This window comes from Hyaena hyaena, unplaced genomic scaffold, assembly GCF_003009895.1.
Source record: "Hyaena hyaena isolate Hyena2069 unplaced genomic scaffold, ASM300989v1 scaffold_469, whole genome shotgun sequence".
Classification (NCBI taxonomy): domain Eukaryota; kingdom Metazoa; phylum Chordata; class Mammalia; order Carnivora; family Hyaenidae; genus Hyaena; species Hyaena hyaena.
Window position 1 is genome coordinate 1,327,755 of NW_024081103.1, and position 15,188 is coordinate 1,342,942.

The window sequence follows — 15,188 nt, forward strand, 5'->3', positions numbered from 1 at the left end:
GATGCTGTGGGTCAGAAATTCAGACAGGGCACAGCGGGGACAGCTCATTTCTGCTCCATGATGTCTGCGTCTCAGCTGGAAGACTTGAGGGCTGGAGGGTGGAAACGTCTGAAGGCTAAGTGATTCCTGGGTCTGAAGGTTGGGGTCGGCCGTCAGCCTGGGGCCCTGGCTCCTGTTGACCTGGTCTCTCCACGTGAGTGAATTTGGGCTCCCTCGCAGCGTGGTAGCCGGCTTCCCAGAGCAAGCGTCCCACCCCTGGCTCTTGAAAAGGGGAGATGGGAGCTGTAGCCTTTTTATACCCTAGCCTGGAAAGTCACACAGCAGCACCTCTGTTGTCCTCTGCTGGTTAGAGGAGTCCTAAGCCCCAACCCAGGCTGACAGTGGCAGACTACTGGCCCCCACCTCTTGGTGGGAGGGGTGTCAAAGTCAGCACGAGAAGAGCATGTGGGAGGGCAGCAGTGAACACGGAGGAGTAAGGAACACCAAAGTCCTTCCCTCCAAAACACCAATAAATATACTGGCAAAACCCACCAAAATCAGTGCATTCGGAATTCTGAAAACTAAGTAAAAGCTCACAGGAACCAGGGGGATGCTTAATCAAGAAAACCTAGCTGGGGGCACCTGGGTGGCTCAGTCGATTGAGCATCCAACTTCGGCTCGGGTAATGATCTTGAGGTTCTTGAGTTCAAGCCCCCACATCGAGCTCTGCGCTGATGGTGCAGAGCCTGCTTGGGATTCTCTCTCTCTCCGTCTCTCTCTACTCCTTCCCCACTTGTGTACTCTCTCTCTTTCAAAACAAATAAACTTAAAAAAAAAGAAAGAAAAGCTAGCTGAATCTCAGTAAAAATAGAGAGCTTTGTGGTCTTTTAACTTACCCTGGTCCCATCCCAGGGCCCCAGCTCCGTGGTGGCCCCAAAAGTAACAGCTGTATTTCTAGCACAGAAAAGGTACCAGGAGAACAATGGACCTTATTCACTAGGAATTGTGGTTTTGAACTGTGTTAGGTTGGGCTGCTATATAACAAAATACCACAAACAGGGTGTTTTAAACAATGGGAGTTTATGATCTCACACTTCTGGAGGCTGAGAAGTCCAGGGTCAAAGTTCTGGCGGATCTGATTTTTGGTGAGAGCTCCCTGGTGTCTCTTCTTCCTCTTATAAAGACATCAGTCCCATTCGGCTCTGCCCCACCCTTCTAATTGCACTTAACTGAAATTACCTCTTAAAAGCCCTATCTCCAAATAGTCACATTGGAGGTGAGGGCTTCCCAACATACAGATTTGAGAGGGGTGGAGGTGGGAGGCACGAGAAACCCAATTCAGTCCATAGCAGCCTGTTCGGTGGGTCCCTGGAGGACTGGCTCAAAGGGTTTACCAGTACCTAAGACTTCTGCCAGTGCAGAGGCAGCTACCCATAGATATTCGTTGAAAACATTTCAAGGCAGATGTGTTAGTCACAGCTACCTGGAACAACGGATAACAGTTGGGGCAAACAACGGACTAACCAAAAAACCTAAGAGGAAAGAGCAGGGAATGAAATGCTTTGGCAAGTAATGGCTTTGGAAAGCTCTGATATAGCCCTGGTGTTAGGAGTTGAATTGTGTCACCCCAAAATGACAAGCTGGAGTCCTAACCACCAGTACTTCCAAATGTGTCCTTACTCAGAAACAAAATCATCACAGATGTAATTAGTTAAGATAAGGTCATGCTGGAGCCCTTAGTCCCATACTACCTGATTGCTTCTGGGGCAGCCACGCGATGCCAACGGAGATGCAGAGAAAGAGGGAGAATGCCCCACGGAGATGGGGTGGCGACAGGAACGATGCCTGTATGAGCCAAGTAACACCAAGGATTATTAGCTGTCACCAGTAGCTCGGAGGCATGGCACAGATTCTCCTTCAGTGCTTCCAGAAGGAGCCAACCCTGCCAACACCTTTATTTTAGACTTCTGGCATCCAGAACTGTGAGAGAATACATTTCCGTCTCTTAAAACCACCCTCTTAGTAGTACTTTGAAGCCCCAGGAAACTAATATACTAGGTCAATATTAAAAAGAAAGTATAATTGTATTTGTTTATGTTAATTCCTTTTTGTCTCCTGATTTAAGACACTATGCAGAGCAGTAATTATAAATTTGGCGATGGGCACACAATGTACAAAGATGTCATGGGGCCCCCTGGATGGGTCATTTGGATAAACATCCAACTCTTGATTTTGGGTCAAGACATGATCCCATGGTTCGTGACTTCGAGCCCTGTGTCACTGGCAGCACAGAGCCTGCTTGGGATTCTCTCTCTCCCTTTCTCTGCCCCTCCTCTGCTCATGTTCTCTCTCTCTCTTTCTCTCTCAAATAAATAAAGCTTAAAAAAAAATTCAAAGAGGTCACCTGGACCACCACAGGGTGGTGGGAGAGTAAATTTTACTAGGAGAGTAAAGTTGGATGGGAGCAAACTTCCGTATCTTATTACCAGACAATATGGAAGGGAGAAATATGTCAACAATATGTAGAATCTAGTATTCTACACTCAGTGATGGACAACAAAGCTCTATAGAAGATCAATAAGGAAACTGAAGACTGAAGCTCCACTAGAAACCAACCAGATCTGACAAGCACCTAGAACACGCCACCCAACAGAAGCACAATACACATTTTTCTACAGTGTACAAAGAACAATCTCCAGTACAGACCACATGTTAGGCCACAAAACAAATCTCGATACATTTTAAAGGATCAAAATCACACAAAGTATGGTCACTATGTAAATGAAATCAAAGTACGGCCACTACATAAATGAAATGAGAAATCAATAACAGAAGGAAATTTAGAAAATTCACAAATATGTGAAACTTAGACAACACATTCTTCAGTAACCAATGGGTCAAAGACGAAATCACAAGGGAAATTAGAAAACACTTTGACGGGGGCACTTGGGTGGCTCAGTTGGTTTAGCGTCTGACTTTGGCTCAGGTCATAATCTCACAGTTGGTGAGATTGAGCCCTGTATCAGGCACTATGCTGACAGCTCAGAGCCTGGAGCATGATTCAGATTTTGTGTCTCTCTCTCTCTAACCTTAAAAGTATATATACTTTAAACAAACAAGACAAAACACTTTGAGGGATGCCTGGGTGGCTCAGTCAGGTACATGTCCAACTTCTGATCTCGGCTCAGGTCATGATTTCATGGTCTGTAAGATGGACCACCATGTCTGGCTCTGCACTAACAATGCAGAGCCTGCTTGGGATTCTCTTTCTCTGCATACACCGTGTGCACATGCACTCTCACTCTCTTAAATAAATAAACTTAAAAAAAAAACAACAACTAGAGAACACTTTTGAGACAATGAAAACAAAAACACAACATACCAAACTGACTTGCAGGTGCAAGCAGTGCTGGGAGACAAATATAAAGCTTTGACTACACTGAAAAAGAAGAAAGATCTCAAAGTAATAACCTAAACTCCCACCTTAAGGAACTAGCCACAAGAGCAAACTAAATGCAAAACAAGCAAAAGGAAAGATAGTCAGAGTGGAGATAAAATAGAAACTCAATAAAACCAGAAGTTGGTTCTTTGAAAACAAAACTGATACAAACAAAATTGATAAACCTTTGGCCTCACACTCCCTTCTCAACTTAATTTTTCTTCCCACCACTCCAGGGATTGCACCTGTCTCATCCACAGACCACTGCTGTTCGCAGCTCACTTGAACTCTTAGCGGCACTTAAGCCCAAGCGCCCCCTTCTTCATCGGGCTGTCCTGCCACTCCCTTGGTTTCCGTTCCTTGATGCCCAATCCTTTTCCATCTCCTTTGCTGGCTTCTCTCCTTAGCCCATCCCCTAATGCTGGAACTAAGAGCTCTGTCCAGGCTCTCTATCAACAGACGCGTATGTGGCCACATCTCATGGCTTTGCTCGTTCACTGTTTTTGGACTGCCTTCCCCAAGAATGGATGGACCTGGAGAGCAGGACAGGACTTTGACCCCTGACATAAGATCTAGGGCACGTTATAGATGCCCTTAAATTGAACAAATGTTAACAGTTTGTGCATATCTCCCCTAGGATTTTTTGTGCATATACTCACCACCCCCCCACACACACACATAGTTTTTTTTAACACATACCTCACCATCAATATCTGAATTAATAACTTGGGCTAAATCTAAATAGCTTGGGCAAGGAAGGTGAATTCCACTCCTCTTGGTTACTCTGATGCATTAGCAAAAACTGCAAATTGTTCCTCCCCATTTGGGGCTCAAGTGGTGGGATAATAAATTGGACACATATTCAACTTTGTACTCTGATGCGAATTTTAAAAACCTGAAAACAAGTCTTTTTAACACTGCCACTGGAAAAACTGGCTACCCAAAAGTGACCATTTAGGGGCTTTTGTTTGTTTTTTTATGTGCCTCAGGGAATAAAAGGGGGAAGAGGAATATTAGTGGGTGGATTTCATTCAGGATTATTGCCATTTTTTTCCCAACTATTCTGAGTCTTGCAACATCACGCTACAGGCTTTTAAGGATAATGAATTATACTCATTTTTCTCTCTAAGTACCACCTCTTAGCTCCATCTGCTGTATCTGTCTGGAGGCCTCACACTTGATCAGGTCTCTGGGTCAACAGCACCATCTGCTGGGCAAAGGCTGCCGTGCACCTGTCTCTGCAACATGCCAGTGGCTCTCAATTCTTTCTGTGTGCAACTCTTAAGCTGGGCATCAGTTAGCAAGAAAGGCTAGTCTTCCAGAAGGCTACACAAGAAGCCCTGATACTCCAGAAATGATAAGATTAGAGAAGCCCCTTTGTCTGAGGATTCCCTTCTAAGAAGTCAATTTAGATTTTTGGGATGCCCGGTTGGCTAAGTTGGTAGAATTTGCAACTTCATTTCTAGGTTGAATTCGAGCCCCACGTTGGCTGCAGAGATTATCCAAAAATAAAATCTTTAGGGGCACCTGGGTGGCTCAATTAAGCATCAGACTCTTGATTTCAGCTCAGGCCATGATCTCACAGTTCGAGCCCCGTCAGGCTCTACGCTGACAGTGCAGAGAGCCTGCTTGGGATTATTTTTCTCTCTCTCTCTCTGCCCTGCCCCTACTTGCACTCTCTTGTTCTCTTTCTCTCTAAATAAATAAATAAACTTTGAAAATAAAATCTTAAAAAAAAAACTTTAGTAAATCAACTTGAGTTTTGACCCAACATTGGAAATCAGTGGCACTGTGAAAAAGAGCACAACTGAGGTAGAAGATGCGGATTAACAAACAAGAATAAAAAGGGCCAGCTTTAAGAGGTCTTTGTTCCCTATATTCTCTGCAAACAGAACGCTGAGAAAAAAACTGTACCTTTGTTCTCCTTTTGGAAATACCAGAGGTGAGAGTTTTCCTCCTTCCCTTACTAAGGACCATGAATTTTTCCAGATTCACCATCTACCTCACTACCCTGCTTCCTTGGCATTTTTCCTCCCTCACGACCAATCTACTTTATACCTCAAGTTCTTCCTAAGATCCTTTTCTGTCACATTTAATTGTGAGTGAGTTTCTTAGGGTCTAAGAAATATTCCACTCATCTTCTTCTTTTTTTTTTTTCGTCTTCTTTTTCCCTTCCATTCACATCACCCTTTGACAAACTCAATCTAATATTGGAACTTTCTCTTTATTCCTAAATCTATTTCCGGCCTCAATTACTCAAAATGAATCACAGCTTTTCTGATGCCCTTTTCATCATGAACAGGAAATGCCTCTTGCTGTAGACTGAATATCTGTGTCCCCCTCAAAATCCATATACTGAAATATAACTCCCAAATTGATGGTGGGGTCCTTGGTGGAACCAAAGGATAGAATTTGTGCCCTTATGTATGTATATATTTTAAAGTAATCTCTATGTCTAATGTGGGGCTCCAATACAAGACCCCGAGATCAAGAGTAGCCTGCTCAACCAACTGAGCCAGCGTGGCAGCCCAGATTAGCGCCCTTTTAAAAGTACCCCCAAGGGGCACCTGGCTGGCTCAGTCAGTTAAGCGTCCAACTCTTGATTCTAGCTCAAGTTATGATCTCACGGTTTGTAGGATCGAGCCCCACATCGGACTCTGCACTGACAGCTTAAAGCCTGTTTGGGATTCTCTCTTTCCCTCTCTCTGCCTCAACTCTGCTCATGCTCTCTGTGTCTCTCAAAATAAATAAGTAAACATAAAAAAAAGTAGCCCAAGAATGCTCCTTCGCCCCTTCCACCATGTGAGTTACAGAAAAACGACTTTGGTCTGTGAGGATACCAGACAATGAATTTGCCAGCCTCCAGAAGTGAAAAGTAAAATTTTGTTGTTTATAAGCCACCCAAGCCCTGGGATTTTGTTAGAGCAGTCCAAACAGACTACACCTCTCTACCCCAATCCTCTGTTGGCTATATATTGAGCACCCTTTTCCTTTGATTCCTTTGTAATCTAGATTCTGGTGCATAATTTTCTCACGTATCTTCCTTACTTTTCCAATTAATCCCTTACTGGCATTAAAAGACATCTTTTGTGGGGCGCCTGGGTGGCTTAGTCGGTTAAGCGTCCGACTTTCGCTTAAGTCATGATCTCACGGTTCGTGGGTTCGAGCCCCGCGTCAGGCTCTGTGCTGACCGCCAGCTCAGAGCCTGGAGCCTGTTTCAGAGTCTGTGACTCCCTCTCTCTCTGACCCTCCCCTGCTCACGCTCTCTCTCTCTCTCTCTCTCCTAGAAATAAATAAAACATTAAAAAATTAAAAAAAAAAAAAGACATCTTTTGTCATCTTCTCATGAGCTTTTTCAAAAACTGTAGGAAGTGCAACCTTTTATTGCCATTTGTGGCTTTCTCATTTACAAATTACTACCATTTCTAAGATTTACTTAAACTCATTTCCCTTTTACTACCCTTCTATATTTTCATAGTCCTTAGACTTAATTAGTTACCAGAAGATAAAAATTATCAACATGAAATCTTTTATATTCCCTGTCCTCTCATATTTGCAAACTTTTTCTTATTCAAAGCACTTCCAAAATTATTCCTCCAGGGTTCATTACACCTTTTCTTAATTAAGAGAACATTTCCTTCCTTTATTATTTTATATACCTCAAATGTAAGACTCAAAAATCTAAGAAACCCCACTCGTAACAGGAATGCTTACTATCCAAATGAAATAAAAACCAATGAGGTCGTATGTGTGTATGTAACTCAAATAATAGTCAATGATTTTTCACAGGCAATGTATTAAAAACACACACACACACACACACACACACACACACACCACATCCACAAGATTCAGGCAAAAACTAAAAGCTCTTATTTCTTCAATCTCTCTTCAGTTTCTCTTTTGCTCACAGCAATAAATGGCATGGTTCAGGAACCTACACAAAACTGAGTGAAGAAGAGAATGTTTTTATTAATCACAACATAAAACTGACATGACATCCCATGAGGACTGAACCAGGGTAAATAATGCTGTTTTAAAATTTACACTCTTCGTATCCATTTCAGATGGAAAATATTACATTATTAGGGCTCTTCTAGAAGGTCTTATGGAATGATTTCAGTAAACCTTTTGTTTTTCAATAGTAAATAGCAACATATATTCTCAAACTGCTAAAAAGTAGTTAGAAAGCAACTATAAAATGTATGATGATAACAACTGGCAGGATTCAGGCTATTGTGTTAAACATTAAGAATCACATACCTATTTTAGGTGTTACATCAATGCACCTTTTTCATTGGTAAGGCAACCGTTCGCTGGGGCCGCCACGATGATAAGCAAGTTTTCTCGGTAATAGATGCTTGGGTCATCAAGAATCGAATGAGTTTCCTTTCCCAGATTTGCTCTGTTTTGGAGCAGAAACAAATGGCTTTGACTTCTGTAGAGAGGAAGGCTAACATTTTGAAATTTGGCTGTCACAATCTTTTAACTCATAATTTGAAAGGGGAATGAATTATTATTAGGAGTAAGTCTGTGAAATACTTCCAGTTTTTAAAACAACAAGGCTTCTGAATAACTTCTCAACCCTACCTTTCCATTTCAGTACACGACTCGATAAACCTAACACGTGTGATCTATACTGCAGTAATTCTTCTATCAGCTATGGTTCACCCTCAGTCGGGGTTAGGGTTGTGGTTTCAAACAATTTCTACATAGAAAGCATCTTTAAATAAGTTTCCTTTTTACTGAACTGAGATTTTGTTTTCACCTATGTGCCCATGGAAAGCAATTTAAACATACACATATGTACACGTGCGTACCTGTGTGTGTGTATATATGTCTTTTTTAAGTAAGTTACTTTTACCATTTGAATACAACTAGACTACAAGGACAACTGAGGACACGCAGGTCTTCCCTGCAAGTCCTCCTCTAGGTTGAGGAAGGCAGGTACAGTTCGCTGAAGGATGTGATGAGGCTGTAGTAAGTCTTTTCATCATCCGTCAGTCCCGCGTTGCCGGGTCTCACCACCACGGCGACGTGAACATCCGCTTCCTCAGCAGCACTGGCCTCTGTGAAAATCAAAGTGTGTGTCAGAGACATCACAGCATGAGGTCTGAGATTTGCTTCAAAGTAATCAGGGCGATGTGGAAAACTAGGAAACAAGTTTGGCCCTGATTTGATCACTGTTGAAGCTAGAAGATGAAAACACTAGGGTCTGGCTGCATTACTGTCTCTTTCATATAACTTTTAATGTTTCCATAATAGAGGTTTTTTTAAAAATATAAAACAGTACCTGACAGACTAGAATGGTTTAGACTTCCCCGTCCCAGTATATATTATATAGTGTACCCTAGATTTCTGAGCTTTTACTAAGTACTTATGAATGCAGAAGGAAAAAGCCATGTTCTGTCCACAACTTTCTTCCATTCCCCCTCATCAGTCCCACAGAAAACTGTTTCCCAAAAGGGAGGCTGTCCACAATAATACCAGTTCAGCAAAGATGGGACGAAAGGAAGCCCCTGATCCAGTCAGGCCAAAATCTCTGCTGTCACTTGCCTGGAAAATTCCTACTCTTCAAAATTCAGCTCAAATATATCTTATCTTTCAGAACTCCTACCATGTGTTTTAGAGCACCCTATGTGCTCCTTTAACACCTTGTATTTAGCTCTATCATGACTATATGAATTGACATGTTATTATCTGTTATCTCTCTTCTCATTAGACTAGGTGAGTACCTTAATAGCAGTGACTGCATGTGGACAGAAGTGAAAATAGGACTACTAAAATGAAACTAGGTAAACTAGGTATAGCAGGGGACGTCTCTAATATGCCTTGGGTTACAGTCCTCTCTCCATTGTTTCCATATGAAAGATAATAGCTAATACCTTATATTAGTTTAGTACTTACTATGTGCCAGGTACTACTCTACAAACAGACACATATGAACAAACAAAGGTCCTGTCTTCATGGAGCTCCCACTCTCATTTAAATCTTCACAACTACCCTGAGGTAGTTAGTATTCCTATCCTCATTCAGACACGGAAAGTGAGAGCCAGCACGTGGTAGAGCTAAAGTTTGAAAGGGTCAACCTGACTCTATGGTCTGTGCTCTAGGACAAGGGTGAAAAAAACCTGCTTTTGTAAATAAAGTTTTATAAGAACACAGCCATGCCCATTCATTTGTGCACTGTCTACGGCTGCCTTTCCACTACCAGGACAGAGTTTTAAGAGTAGAAACAGACTGTAGGGCCTGCAAAGCCTAAAATACACTATCTGGCCCTTTACAGAACAAGCTTGCCAGCTCCTGCTCTAGAGCAGTACTACTCCAAGTGTGGTTTATGGACCTATGGGGGGAACCACCCGGAAGCTTGTCAGAAACGCAGAATCTCAAGTCCTCTACATGGAACTACTGAATTAGGATCTGCAATTTAACAAATGACTTCTGAGCACAGAGGTTAAGTTTTGATCAGAAGTTCCAAGGAAAGAAAACTGGCAGGAGAGGAGGCATTCCGGGCAGACATATAGCCATGTATAAGTACTGGAAGAATACAGTGAGTGAGTGTGGGAGACAGCACACAGGTCAAACAGAGCAAAACTGGTGACGATCTGAAACACATTCTACGGAGTTTAGATTTGGTGTAATACAAAACCGCAGTCATTTCCTATCCTGTGGAAGACAGTCACCCCATTCGAATGGGTTAAAGGGCAGCAGTGCTGAGAGAGGTAAGCAGCTCCCAGAGGGACTAAATGGGGCAGAGCTGCCTCTTCCACATTCCTACCTCAAGTGTCCCGCTTCTGCTCTTCCTGTGTAAGGGCTGTTGCTTCCCAGAGCAAACAATCCCTTCTTCGTGTAGATATCCCGTCCTCAGGCAAACTCTGCAGACCCCTTCACCCCAAATTTCCAGCCTGACTGCCTCAAGCAAAGCTTTCCTTTGGACTAGCAACCCAGGATCTCAACTGAGTCAAGCCATCACAATCCACGATCCACGGGGGACCTGCCACTAGCCAATGGCTTTTGCACATGCAGCATCTTACCTGCATCACCACGGGGCAAATGTCCCTAAGCATCTATTTGCCCTGTTGGCATAATACTAACTTAAAACCCTGGGCCTCCTTCCTTTCCTCCAAGAGGAAAATGCCTTTCAGTGTCTCTCTTTCATACTTGGATGTTATTTGGGATACCAAACAGTCTTCCATTCTGTCTTGGCAGTGGAGTCTGGGCGTGTGGTACCAAAAACAGGATCAGAAATCACAGAAAGGAACGAGGCAAGCAGCCAGCTGCCTGGCCCCATCCCAGCTACACATGAGCCCAGTTCTGGCCCCACTGCCTCACTGGGTGTGGAGCTGGCAGAAGATGGGGGGCAGGAACAAAACCTCCGTGCAGAGGCCTTGGAGAAAGCCAATTTTGTTTTGAGGCCAACTTGGGGATTATCTCTATTCACTGAAGTTAAGAATAGTTTCTGGGACTGCAGCCTAAGGAAATCACTTCAGTGAAAGAGAAAAGACATAAAATTACAGATGTACTATGATAAGAACTAGAAAAAAAATGTGGCTGAAGACAAGACTATGAAGAACCTGTATGTGATCTTACTGGGCAGGGATTATAATTATTAATAGTAACCATAAAGTGGGGGCGGGTAGGAAGGTCTGGGGATCATAATACATTCAACCCCAGAATGCTTGGGACAGGCTGGCCACGTGGGGAGCTCCAGCCATAAAGCAGATCTCTGATGCTAAGCCTGCAGAAACTATCATCCAAAGTGCTAGGAAATTAAATAGAGGGCAAACCATTCATTTATACGAATGACCGAAAAGCAATTCACAGCTAACCAGCTAACCTCAGCAGAGCATGGCCTATCTCCTTTCCATAAGGAACAAAACAAAGTAAAAGGTATTCAAATTATCATTCATCACAGAAACTACCATGTTTCATACCCTTAACCTGTGTAGACAGTAAGGCAACCTCCCCACCCTACCACTCTAAGCTGCCAAAAGCCATTCACAAAAGAAGGTACATCATAGATTTAAATGGGTAGATGTTTCACAGAAATGAGATAGGCAAATATTACAGTATATTTACAGTCCAGGGGAGAGACCAGGTGAAATGGCTGTTGTCAAGGTTGATGCTCATTGATGGTACATTTATGTGGCCTGGCTACCTAGTTACACAGCAAACGGTGAAGCAGTATATCTATACATCTGTCTTTCCTCCCCCTCAGCGCAAAAAGTAAATGTAAAGTTTTTCAGGACAGAGAAAGTCAAGATACCAGTTTATAGAAATGCTTGGACTTTGACCTGACCCAAGCCAGGACATGCAAGACAGGGGCTCAGTCCCACTGCCTCTGCTGAGTTTTCAAACTAGAAATAACAAATAGCCGTGATCTGGTACCATCCACCTGGATCAGAAATGTCAGTCTACGTTCACCAAGGCTTGAAATTTAACAAAGATCTTAACAATTACTGAACGTCTACTGCATATGAGGTAAAATTAAGTCCCTCTTCCTCTAGAAAACATTATTATGACTTTTGGAAGGCATTACATGTGATCTATGCTGTTTAAGATTTTTTTTAAATCACTCAGCAAATCAATACTTGCTTAGATACCTCCAACTCTTACCTAACACAACAGACTAAAAGCTCAAGGGTCAGCAGCAGAGAGAGAATACAGTTCACACATACTACTTATGATAAGATGCCTTTGTCAGCAGCCTGGGTTTGCCTTTGGGCCCTCTATCTGAAAGTCCTGGTGGGTGGGAGCTTCTCAAAGGACTAGAGAGAGGGATATGGCCTGCAGACTTTGTCCCTGCCCCCAAGGGGCCCCGGGGTCACAGGGAGCCAAGCAGGCAAGAGAGCACCCAGCCCTCCATGTCTTCCCCCTAACACCCTTCCCCAGCCTGCCGGCCTGGAAACAGTGTGTCAGGGCAGCCAGACAATACACAGAATCCTGCTCTGGGGTTAAATGGAGGGTGAAACTTCCAATCCAAGGTGAACAGAAGAAACAAATATAAAGAACTGCCCTTGGGGCGCCTGGGTGGCTCAGTGGGTTGAGGTCTGACTTCGCCTGAGGTCATGATCTTGCGGCTCCTGAGTCCAAGCCATACATCAGGCTCACTGCTGTCAGCACAGAGTCCGCTTTGGATCCTCTGTCCCCCTCTCTCTTTGCCCTTCCCCACTTGTACTCTCTCAAAAATAAATAAATCTGGGGAAAAAAAAAAAAAAAAAAAGAACTGTCCTCAAATACAGGTGCAATTATAAACACACCAAAAGTAGGCCCCCTGGAAGATGCACAAACTCTAAGGACAGTGAGCATGCACCAGCTGGCACCAGGTGGGGGAATCTGGGAAAGTCTTACCAAGCAGAGGCTTACTCAGAAGAACCAGAGACCAAACTTCTCCAGCACCCACCGTCTCTTCACCTGCCACTGCTTGTTTCCTCATTTACTACCATTTCCTTCTGTAATTCTCTAGAGATCTATGTTCGTACACAGTAACTGTAGTGTGAGCTTTCTATCTGGCCCAAATTGCTCTTGAAGTCACTTATATTACCAATACAGTACAGTATATACTGTTAGTGGATTCAGTCCTTAAAATAATAATGCATCTGGCTAACGTACCCCATATAATAAAGTACTAATATAACAGGTAAAAAAGATGTGTTATCTTTCAACAGATGGATCATGCCAAGAAAGTCCTGAGGTTTCGAGCATGAGGGGTGCCTGGGGACTGGGGTCACCTGAGGGAAGGTGGAGAGGAGGCTCCTAGTCACCAGGGGGGCAGTGCTTATCAACTGGAACAAGAATGAGGCAAAAGCTCCCAAACCATTTAGAGTTCTCTTCCCCTGTAGCTTTTTGTTTCTTTTTTGTTTTCTTACTAAGTGTGTATAGGTCGTCTCACTGCTGATAAATACATATAATCAGGTCTACTGTAAGGTGATATCCCTAACCATGCACCTACCCACATACTCATGTCTGCATGACCTGTCCCCAATGACACCCCTTAAACTGTCCTTTGTTATTTTACCATTTCATCTGTATGTACAGAAGGATGGGTGGGAAACCATGGATAAGTTACAGTGAGAAGATCTAGTCTTTCCAGTGCTACTTGCCCACGCACACCCCCAAGGAAGGGTAAATGGAGAGAAACATGGGTCATTTGAGTCACGGCTTCCTTTAATAAGCCTGTTTCATTTTTCGAGGGCCCACACAAACTTTCTTTACAGAGGCCATGTGTTTGCAGTGCTGGGTATATAAGAAGTCAGATGACTCAGGGCACCTGGGGAGCTCAGTCAGTTAAGCGTATGGACTCTTGATTTCAGCTCAGGTCATGATCTCATGGTTTGAGAGTTTGAGCCCCACATCAGGCTCTGCGCTGACAGTGAGGAACCTGCTTGGGATTCTCTCTCATTCTCTCTCTTTCTAACCACCCCCTGCTGCCTCATGCATGCATGTGCTCTCTCAAGGGAAAAAAAAAAGTCCAATTACTCACCTAGAGTAACGTCTGTCAGAAACAAGATGTTGTTGGTCGAGCACCCAATGCTGTTTGCAATCTTTCGGTAGCTCTCACTCTCCACTTTGTGTCCAATCTTGGTATCAAAGTGACCATCAACAAGCTGCACAAAGGGAAAGAAAAGACTAATGTCATAAATACACTTGCTACCCGACCATTTTGTCTCTCCTTCATTTTCTCTGAGACACATGACAATCATAACGATTTCATCCCCTCAATAAATAATCCCTGAAAGCCTTATGAAGGCTACAGAAAGGAAATATAAAGTAAGATTTTATAGAAATAAACATCTGGAAGTAAACAATTCAATGTATATAAGATCATGTTTTAATTTAGTTTTCTTTGAGAAGCATTAATTTTATATCCAAAATCTTTTAAAACATACATGCCCTACTTTCTACCCTAAAACCTTATTTATACTCAAAAGCTATTTATTGGACTGGGTTTCACTCCTGATTAAAAGGCCTGAACACTGTCTTTTCATCCCAGAATGAACAGATCTCTCTAACCTGTCTCACTGATAAGCTGTTACTTAACTTTCAAGAAACTTTCATTTTTTACATTTTGAAATTCTACCCAAGAGCTAGTATATCCTTGCCACTTTAAAGATAACTGAGATAAAAATATGCAACTTGCTTATTTAACTAACACTAACCAAAATAAGTCCACATTTAGGACCAGCCATTATAATGTGATATTTTGAATATTTTCAGAACTTTTCGCAAACTAAAAACAAACACTCAAAGACAAATTAAGGTAATATTAATAATACGATTTTTTTTTTAACTTTTAAAAAGTTAAGATCGGTTTTATGGATTTTCTTTCTCAAGTCTGCTTCACTTAGTATGTTTTGATCACTGAATTCAGTAATTACTGTCTTATCTACTATCACCTTAATGTCTGTTCCATTAGAAAGAACAAAACAGTAGTTTACATCTGTATTCAGAGGAGATACAGCTATCTGTATACCAGTAATTAAAGGGTTTTATTCCTGACTTACTATTTTATTTAAACTAAGATAAAACACAGGGACGTACTAAAATGAGAATATGACAATCTCCAAAGCCAAAGTATTCTCTGTGCATGGTAGAGGCTCAATGAATATTTATTTAAAAAAGACAGCTGGCTGAGTGACCTACTGTGTATCACTAAGTTCAGCCTGTGTTTGGTTAGGTGGCATTTCTTCTTCAAGTCCTAAACACCTTGCCTTCTTCCAATGACACTCTATCCTCCCGAGGGCGTAGAGGAGCGGGCAGGAATTTTCTC

At 42.6% G+C, this 15,188-nt stretch overlaps 1 protein-coding gene across 1 annotated transcript in view; it reads right to left on the reverse strand.

Moving 5' to 3' along the window:
- Positions 1–7,366: 7,366 nt before the first annotated feature.
- Positions 7,367–15,188, reverse strand: part of ENOPH1 (enolase-phosphatase 1) — a 33,264-nt gene continuing 25,442 nt past the window's right edge. Inside the window, exons 5-6 of the mRNA XM_039253962.1 lie at positions 13,902–14,025; positions 7,367–8,487 (exon numbers count right to left, since the gene is read on the reverse strand). Coding sequence (XP_039109893.1) covers positions 8,348–8,487; positions 13,902–14,025 — 264 coding nt within the window. The 3' untranslated portion in view covers positions 7,367–8,347. The remainder of the gene's footprint in view (positions 8,488–13,901; positions 14,026–15,188) is intronic.